At 34.5% G+C, this 9,854-nt stretch overlaps 1 protein-coding gene across 1 annotated transcript; it reads right to left on the bottom strand.

The window, feature by feature from the left end:
- Positions 1 to 8,421: 8,421 nt before the first annotated feature.
- On the bottom strand, positions 8,422 to 9,249 carry LOC122738573 (cilia- and flagella-associated protein 77-like). The gene has a single exon (XM_043980575.1). The coding sequence runs from the start codon at positions 9,247 to 9,249 to the stop codon at positions 8,422 to 8,424; it is 828 nt and encodes a 275-aa protein (XP_043836510.1).
- Positions 9,250 to 9,854: the final 605 nt, after the last annotated feature.

Here is a 9,854-nt window from a genome sequence, read left to right on the forward strand (position 1 = left end):
CATAAAAACCCCATCCACTAGGCACATGGAAACAACTGGATTATACTAAGAGATATGATTATTTCTCTCATGTATTAATAACCAATTATTGAATTAAGACTAAAAGGTTTTCTACTCACTTATCCAGAAATCAACCATTGTAGTAAATCTTGGGGGAAAAAACCCAACAACCAGGCTGATAGAATTGGTGGCTTCCTGCTCATTGTGTTTATTCAGACAGATCTGGGAAAACGCGAATTCTCCCTTTTGTTAAACAGGTGATATAGAAATTGATCTTAATCTCTTTGACTAAGACTTGGGTTATCTAAGTCACATACACTCCAGATGTCCATTAAAATGAGTCCATGTCACATTATAATATTCATTTTCTCATTAATTGTTAACTAGTTAGAGTTGAATGTCACCCTCAGGAACACCCACTTTTCCAAGGGCATATACGTTGTGAGCCCACCATGAGAGTCTTTGGCATTCAAGAATGTTACTGACCTCTTTCATTAATAAAATGTTAGCATTATTAATAAAATGATTAATTATCTGGAAATTATATGTCTTAAACTTTTTAAATGTCATAATACCTAAATTTTGGAATGATATTTTCTCCCTTAAAAGTTTACTTGCATTTTCAACTAGGTGTCAAAATGGTAGATGTGTTTAGATTTAAGTGTACACTGTTTGGAATTGGGGGAGGCAAGAAGATAATTTAAATCAGAGTTCATTTCCAGTTCAATAGCTACCTTAATAACTTCTTCATACTCCCCATAGCTGGAAAGAAGGGGTAGGGAGAAGAGATACTATTAGAAATTTTCTTCTCCTATCACATTTATACCTTGAAACTAGCTGTAAGGTATGTAAAGCACTATCATTTCATCTTCATAGCATTTCTATGGGGGAGGAGCTATTATTATCCCCATTTTATCAATGAGGAAATAGTTAAAGAGATTAAATGACTTGCTGAGGGTTATACATCTTGTATGTGTTTGAGGTAAGATTTGGACTTATATCTTATTGACTTCAAGTCCAGGACTTTAGCTACTATACAACCTGTTTATTCATTAAACTCACATTACTCTGCTTCTTCCATAACTCTCTTTGTTAAATCCTATAGGGTGAAATTTGAAAATAGTCAAACTCCTTCAAGCTGTTAGAGCAATTTTAACTGGAAATCTTCAGGAGTATAAAAAACTTTCATATGATATAGAAGCTAGGGCTGTAGATTTAGACTGCTCTGAGAGGCACAGTGTGAAAATAACAGAGGGAGTAATCTGTTGGAAGGGACAGAACAGAATAGAATTTCTTGGGCAGATACTCGGGTTAGTCTTGGTAAAGAATAAGGCCATCTCTTCATGTAAGTAAGACCAAGGTAAAAGACGAGATTATGGCAGAAAGCACCTGAGTTATATGAAATTAGGAAGAAGTGAGAAGAGGGAACTCACAATGAATGGCCTCATGTTTTCTGTAAAATATGAGGCCAGGTTGTCAGCTTAGAGGATATAGAGGAGGCAGAGCCATGAGAGGATTTGAAGAGAGAAAAAAAGGTTTGGAATAACACTGTGAATAGTAGGATGGTGCTTTATAAGGGAGGTATAGTCGGATTGCCTATCAGCCATGAGGGCCTAGATGAGGTCATTCTGGGACCTGTATGAATGGTGGAAAAATAGTCATGCACAGAAAACAGAGAGACTAGAAAATCTCTTAAAAGGTCTTCTGAATCAGAGGAGCTTAGTTTGAATGGCTCCAACTCTTAAGGACAATTGGGTTCATTGGCAAGGGAGGAGCAGGCAGTATTGGCTACTTTTAGTCAAAAGCAAAGAGTATCTGGAAACTGGTGCTTTTAAACAAGGAGTTAAGTGGGGCTTATCTCTATAATTGTGCTCTGACCCCTCCACCAGGTGCAAATAAATAGTCATCAGTTCACAGCGGGATGGTATGGTGATGGATGTCACATATCAATGAACTAGGCTATGCTCTTAGATGGCTTCACTCTCAGAATTTCTGTTTTTAACAGTTTAAACATTTTATATATGAGAGTGGCAGGGAAACTTCATTAACTTGCATTTCACCAGCCATGCCTGATAATCCATAGAAAAGGAGGCTTTCTCCCTCATTTCTTAATTTAATAGCAAAGTGAAGTGATATTTTTCCTTTGCTAAGACTTCATTACTTTTTGCAAGCATAGTTTAGCATATTTATAAGTTTCTGATCATAAATAATTGAAGCTTCATCCTATTTCTCAATAATCACTGAACAGAATTCAGTGATGTAAAATACTTGCTTTCTTGTACTTCACTTATTCTACTACTTGCTAATTGGCAAAATTTTGTAGCAAGAAATGTAATTCAGAAACTAGCAGAAATAATTTTCTATGGGCCAGAAAACCTAGTTTTGATACAAAATCAGAAAAGTAACATAAAGTAATGTAAGAAATATCACAGAAAAATGTTTGTTATTTCCTCTGCCATCTACATATGTACAGTGCCTCTTCTGGTGGTAGGAAATACTGTATGATACTGATAGCTCAGAAACCTGGATTATAGTTCCATCTCTTCCACTGGCCAGCTATGTGACCTTGAATGACTTTCTTTCTCTGGGCCTCATTTTCCTTGCTTATACAATGGGAAGTGAGGGGAAGTTGGTTAAGTAATCCTTAAGCCTCTAAAATTTTATGACTTTACAAAATTAATTGGTACCCTAAAGGAATAAAAGGACTGGAATTTGATACTTTTTCATTCTTCCCCCATTCTCATCATGAAATATTTTAATTACTTCTGAGTGAGAAAAATGTCTTCCTTTTATCAAGAATGTGCATACATACATATATATACACACATATATGTGTGTGTACATATAGATAAAAAGAATTATAGAATATTAAACATCATTATCAAGATTGTGCTAAATAAGAGAAATATCAATAAAATAACCTAAAGATTTTACTTCATATCCATCAATTTTGAAAAATGACAAGAGATAGAAATAGTCATTGGTAGAAGGAATGTAAAAAGACAGGCACATAATACAGTGTTGGAGGAACAAAGAATTGCTTAAACTGCTGTGAATACTAATATGGATTATGCTTTAAAAAGTGACAAAAATTTCCATGTGTACTTTGACTCACAGACCTTCCTTTGATGTATACATCCTAAGGAAGTCAAAGACAGAAGAGGTCCATATATACAATAACAATAATAACTGAATATCACAAAACATTTTAAAGTTTGCAAAGTACTTTATATGTATTATCTTCTTTGACTCTCATGATAACTCTGCAAGGTAGGTGATGTATTATCTTCCTTTTTAAAAATATTTTAATTTTTCCCTCATTTACATGTAAAACCAATTTTTAACACTCATTTTGTTTTCAAGTTTTGAGTTCCAAATTCTTTCCCTGTCTCCCTCCTTGCTACTCCCCCCCACCAAGGTGATAAACTGATATAGGTTATACATGTGCAATCATATGCATTTGGGGTGTAGCGTATGTTCAAGTAAGACTAGTACCTCTGGTGTGAGGGCTGTTGAACACTTTTCAGGGATGCTTTCCACTTTTGATGTCCACCTGATTCACCCAACTTTCACCTGTGGCTCCAAGAAGCTGTAGCATGCACAGTGGACACACCCAGGTCTGATGGCTTATTTGATGGCTGATGGTTTATACCAGATGGAGGGTAATCAATGAACCACAAACCCATCAGTAAGTTAGAGGAGTGTCTACCCCAAGCATGTGGACTTCCTTTGGTAGAATGGGTGCATAAGAATAATTTGTTCCATTGGCCATGAATATGACTGCAGCAGGCACTATGGAGCACTTAGAGCTTGGTTAGACATTGAAGACACCAAAGTCATCCACTAAATCCTAAGTTATCAGCAGTTGTCTTTTTCTTTCCACTGGACTTGGGTAACTAGAAGAGAGAATGAGGCTGTTTCTGCTGCACTTAAATCCAGTTCATGCATGAATCAAAATACATCACCACCCAGAGTTTTCCTTAATAGGCTTCACTGGAAGATGGTTACCTACCTGAGAACCAGTGTAGCTTCAGAAATGGCTTTAAAATGGTTGATATTGCATTTGTTCCCCAACAACTCCAGGAGAAATGCTAGGAACAGAGCAGAGGTCTGTATACCATGCTCATTGATCTAACCAAGACTTTTGATACTATCAATAACAAGGGGTTGTGGAAGATTATTGCAAAATTTGGTTGCCTGGAGAATTTCATCAGTATTATATATCAGTGTCATGATGGCATGCTTGCCTAGGTTTTGGATAATGAACTATGCTCTTGTACTTTTACAGTCACCAATGAAGTAAAGAAAGGCTGTTGTTTTGCTCCCATGCTTTTAAGTATGATGTTTTCATCAACATTGTAAGAAGCCTTCAACAAGAATAAAAATTATATCAAATTCAGTGACTACAATGATGGTCAATTATTTAATTTGAAAAGGCTATAAGCAACAGCTAATCCATAGCTCTGACAGATAAACTATTCCATGCTCTCTTAATTTGCTTATGATATCACCCTTTCTGTCTAAATCATGCACTTAATCTTGGTATATGGTGTGAGATATTAATCTTTTTCTAGTTTCTACCATACTGTTTTCCAGTTTGCCCAGAAGTTTTCATAAAGCAGTGAGTTTCTGTCCCCAAAGCTTGTATTTGGGGGTTTATGAAACATAGTCACTATACTTACTACAATATATTGTGTACCTAATATATTCCCCTGATCAACCATTCTATTTCTTAGAAAGGACTAGATTATTTAGATCAAAGCTTCTTCAACAAGGGGTCATGACCCCATATGAGGTCACCTAACTGAATGTAGGGGTTGTGAAAAATTTTGCAACCTTAAAAGGTTATGTATACCTTTTTATATACCTATATATTGGGGTCATGTAAAAATTTCTTGGGTGAAAAGGGATTGCCAGGAGAAAAAGTTTAAGAAGCCCTAATTTGGGGAAATAATTTTTTTATAATAGGGGGCTTCTAGGTGGTGCAGTGGATAAAGTACCGACCCTGGACTCAGGAAGACCCGGGTTCAAATCTAGCCTTAGACACTTGATGCTTACTAGCTGTGTGACCCTGGGTAAGTCACTTAACCCCCATTGCCCCACAAAAAAAAAGAATTTGTTATAATACAGTTTGAGATCAGATATGGTTATGCTAACTTCCATCACATTTTTTTCATTGATTCTCTTGATACTCTTGATTTTTTTTCTTCTAGATGAATTTTGTTATTTTTTCTAGTTCTATAAAATAATATTTGGAATTTTATTGGTATGGCACTGAATATTAATTTGGGTAGAACTTTCTACCTAAGATTAATTTAGATAAAATTGTCATTTTTATTACATTGGCTTAGCCTATCCATGAATAATGAATATTTTCCTAATTATTTAGATCTGACTTATTTGTGTGAAAAATATTTTATAATTGTGTTCATTTAATTCTTGGGTTTGTCTTGACAAGTAGACTGCCAAGTATTTTATATTTTAAATGGAATTACTCTTTCTATCTCTCTCTGCTGGACTTTGTGGGTAATATATAGCTAGAAATGCTGGTGATTTATGCGGGTTTATTTTATATCCTGCAAACTTAAAAAAGGTGTTAAATATCTCAACTAGTTTTTTAGTTGATTCCCTAGGTTTCTCTAAGTGTGCCATTATATCATCTTTTTAACTTTATTTTATTTTGTTTTTTCATAAAAGTATTTTATTATTTTCTAGTTACATGTGTAGAGATAGTTTTCAACATTTGTTTTTATAAATTTTCTAGTTTCAAATTTTTTCCCTCCCTTCCCCTCCCCTCCCCAAGGCAGCAAGCAATCTGATATAGGTTATAGATGTACAGTCACATCAAACATATTTCTACATCAGACATGCTGTGAAAAAAGAATCAGAGTGAAAAGGAAAAAAAAAAAACAAAAAAAATAGAAATAGTATGGTTCAATCTGCATCTAGACTCTGTAGTTCTTTTTTTCTCGATTTGGAGAGCATTTTCCATCATGAGTCCTTTGGAATTATCTTGGACCATTTTATTGCTGAGAACAGTCAAGTCTATCACAGTTGATCAACAAACAATGTTGTGGATACAGTGTACAATGTTCTCCTGGTTCTGCTCATCTCATTCAGCATCAGTTCATGTAAATCTTTCCATCTGTCGCTGAAATCTATCTGCTCATTGTTTCTTACAGCACAATAGTATTCCATTACATTCATATACCACAAGTTGGCTATAAAAATTGTTTCCCAGCTTTCTGCCTCCCTTCCAATTTTGGATTCTTATAAATTTGACTTAGTTCCCTATATATTTTAGAAATGAGGCCTTTATAAGAAATACTGGCTATAAAAATTGTTTCCCAGCTTTCTGCCTCCCTTACAATTTTGGATGCATTGCTTATGTTTGTACAAAACCTTTTTAATTTAATGTAATCAAAATCATCCATTTTACATTTCATAATATTCTCCGTCCCTTGTTTGGTCATAAGCTGTTCTCCTTTCCATAAATCTGAGAAGTGAACTATTCCTTCCTCTCCTAATTTATCTATGGTATCACCTTTTATGTCTAAATCATATACACATTTTGACCTTATTTTAGTATAAGGTGTAAGATGTTGGTCTCTGCCTAGTTTCTGCCATACTATCTTACAGTTTTCCCAGCAGTTTTTGTCAAATACTGAATTCCTATCCCAGAAGCTGGAGTCTTTGGGTTTATCAAACAGTACATTACTAAAGTCATTTACTACTGTGTCTCCTGTGCCTAGCCTGTTCCATTGATCCTCCACTCTATTTCTTAGCCAGTACCAGATAGTTTTGATGACTGCTGTTTTATGGTAAAGCTTCAGATTTTGTACAGCTAGCCCACCTTCCCTTGATTCCCTGTGATATTCTTGACCTTTTGTTTTTCCAGATGATTTTTGTGATTATTTTTTCTTGCTCCATAAAATAATTTTAGGTAGTCTGATTGGTATGGCACTGAATAAGCAAATTAATTTAGGTAGAATTGTCATTTTTATCATATTAGCTCTGCCTGTCCATGAATAATTAATATTTTCCCAATTATTTAGATCTGATTTGATTTGTGTGGAAAGTGTTTTGTAATTGCGTTCATAGATTTCCTGGGTTTATCTTGGCAAGTAAACTCCCAAATATTTTATCTTGTCTACCATTACTTTAAATGGAATTTCTCTTTCTATCTCTTGCTACTGTACTTTGTTGGTCATGTATAGAAATGCTAATGATTTATATGGATTTATTTTATATCCTGCTACTTTGCTAAAGTTGTTAATTGTTTCAAGTAATTTTTAGTCAATTCTCTAGGATTCTCTAAATATTACATCATATCATCTGCAAAGAGTGATAGTTTTGTTTCCTCCTTGCCTATTCTAATTCCTTTAATTCCTTTTTCTTCTCATTGTGATGAAAAAACTGAGTCTAAGAAAGCTTAAGTTCTAGGTCACACAACTAGCAAGTGTCTTTGTAGGATTTAAATTCAGTTCTTCCTGAATCCATTTCCAGTGCTCTAGAAACTTTTCTACCTAACCTCTTATATTTTATAGTACCAAATTTTCTGGTAGAAAAGCCTATAAATAAAGTAGATTCTCTTCCACTATGGAATGGTTGTATAAACTGTGGTACATGCATAGAAATGAATCTTACTATGCCACAAGACATAAAGAATATGAAGAATTAATATAAACATGGCCATACTGGTGCAAAGCAAAGGAAATAAAATGAAAAATATAATATGCATAATGACTATAAAAACACACACAAACACACACATACACACACATACATATATATGTATGTATGATGTGCATATAGATGTAGATATGTATCTACATCTATATTTGTATTTATAGAATAAGGAAAGATCGATGTTATTTTATTAAAATGACAGGGTTTGGTTCCAGAGAAGAGTTGCTATCTTTTTCTCTTCTTTACTAATGTGGTAGAATATTTCATATGCTGTCAGACTCATTTAATGTGTCAATTAGTTTTGATGAGCCATTTTTTTCTTTTTTATTCTTTTTTTTTAATGGATTGATTGATCCATTAAATGGGTATAGGAAGTGGGAAAGCCATACCTTGTGAAATGAAGATGATATTGAAACAAAATATATGAATAAAATGTATATCTATACATAGATATGTGCACATATATACACATAGTATGTTACATAATAATATACACGTGTATGTGGGTAGATAGAGATAGATAGATAAATAGATACATATATACTTAGATACATGGATAGATACATAGATAGATAGATGGAAGGATGGATTCCAGATATCAGAAATTTGGACTGCATTCAGATTTATGAAAGTTTGAGAGCACAATACAAAAAAAACCCAAACAATTTTACTACCTTTCATTCTAATGAGAGTATTTAGCGTTCTTCTATTTCTTCATTGAAGTAATTTTTCTTAAAATGCACTAGTGTAAATGCCCAGAGAAAGGGTACCACATCTTACAGGAGCTTCTTCACGGAAGTTCTTGAGTGACTTTTGGTGAATTGCCTCATCTGAGAAGGTATTAAGACATGCTTCAGCCTTCTGAAACTGGGCCAGTCGCCAAGGCGGGGATAGTTTGACTTGTGACTGATATTGTTTGATCTTGGTGCCACAGGTTTGGTAGTAACCTTCTCTTGGTGTGATTTTGACAAAGTCCTTATACCGAATTGAATCTTTCTTAATTCTCTTCTGTAGCCATTGGTTTTTGAACTTTTGCTGGATTAGGTCAGCCATAGTGACACTTTCATCACTGTATTGCTTTTTGGGCAAATGTTCCAGGGGTGGTTTGTTTTTTTTAATTGCTTTGATTTGGTGATAACCTAGTCTGAATGAATGGTACTCGGCAGGAGTAACAAAGCCAGCCTGTACAGCTTTTGCATTTAAGTTAAGAAAATTACATGGTTTTTTTTTCAGTGAATCAGTATATGGATGGATTCTCCATTGTCCAATTGTTTCAGCAACACCATCTTCATAGCAGTTTTGCATTCCATACACAAAATCAGATCCTGGTAAAATGTTACAAATTCTTCGAGTTCTTCCTAGTTCTGGCTTTAGGATGAGGTGATTACAAAACATGGAATTCCTCATACAGCCGTGCCTGTAGTTCTCCATTTCTGGCTTCAAGTCTGCTTTGCGCAAAGGCTTTAGGGGAGGGAGACAGATATTCTTGATGCTTTTGAAGCTTTTCCATTTTAGTGGCTTTTGATATTTGAAAGGTTTTTGTTGTTCAGATGAAGCCATATTGGCTAACAGACTGTTATTCTCTTGAGTTCCTTCTGGAATGTAATTTGTTTCTTGTGTTTCTCTTATGGGTGATAAGTTAAAAAATGGCCTGTGTCATGCTGAATACTATAGTCATCATGGCAAACTCACCTAGAGCTTCTTATGAGTTAGTGTTGCCTTTCTATGAAACTAGCTAGAGGAAATAAAATAATACTTCTCTATTCAGGGATAAAGTGTTTATTCATCCTATGCTGCAGTTTAGACTAATAGAATATTTGAGTAGTTCTATGAAGTTAGACAAATGATGGAAGTCAGTTGTTCCTTTACCTTTGATCAGTCTTGGACATTGTAGCTTTTCAGTTCACTTAAATCTATCTCCAGCCTCTCTACAGTCTTCTTTCTTCTTCTAGTTTCTGTTATTCACACTTCTATAGAATTTACTCTTTTGTTCATTGTGACATAATAGAGACTCCTCTTTCTGGATTAAACTGGGAGAGTATGACTCTGAGAGCTACTTAAAAATGCTAGTCTAGGTCTGTTAGATCTACTAGTTAGAAATGAATGCTAATAAGGCCAACATGAGTTTCAAAACTCATTTGATCCAACTAACTTATTTGGAGGAA

Source organism: Dromiciops gliroides, chromosome 2 (assembly GCF_019393635.1).
Source record: "Dromiciops gliroides isolate mDroGli1 chromosome 2, mDroGli1.pri, whole genome shotgun sequence".
In the NCBI taxonomy this organism is placed as follows: domain Eukaryota; kingdom Metazoa; phylum Chordata; class Mammalia; order Microbiotheria; family Microbiotheriidae; genus Dromiciops; species Dromiciops gliroides.

Excerpts from the sequence above, each read along its gene's own strand:
- LOC122738573 (XM_043980575.1), bottom strand. The coding sequence starts at position 9,249 with ATGGCTTCATCTGAACAACAAAAACCTTTCAAATATCAAAAGCCACTA.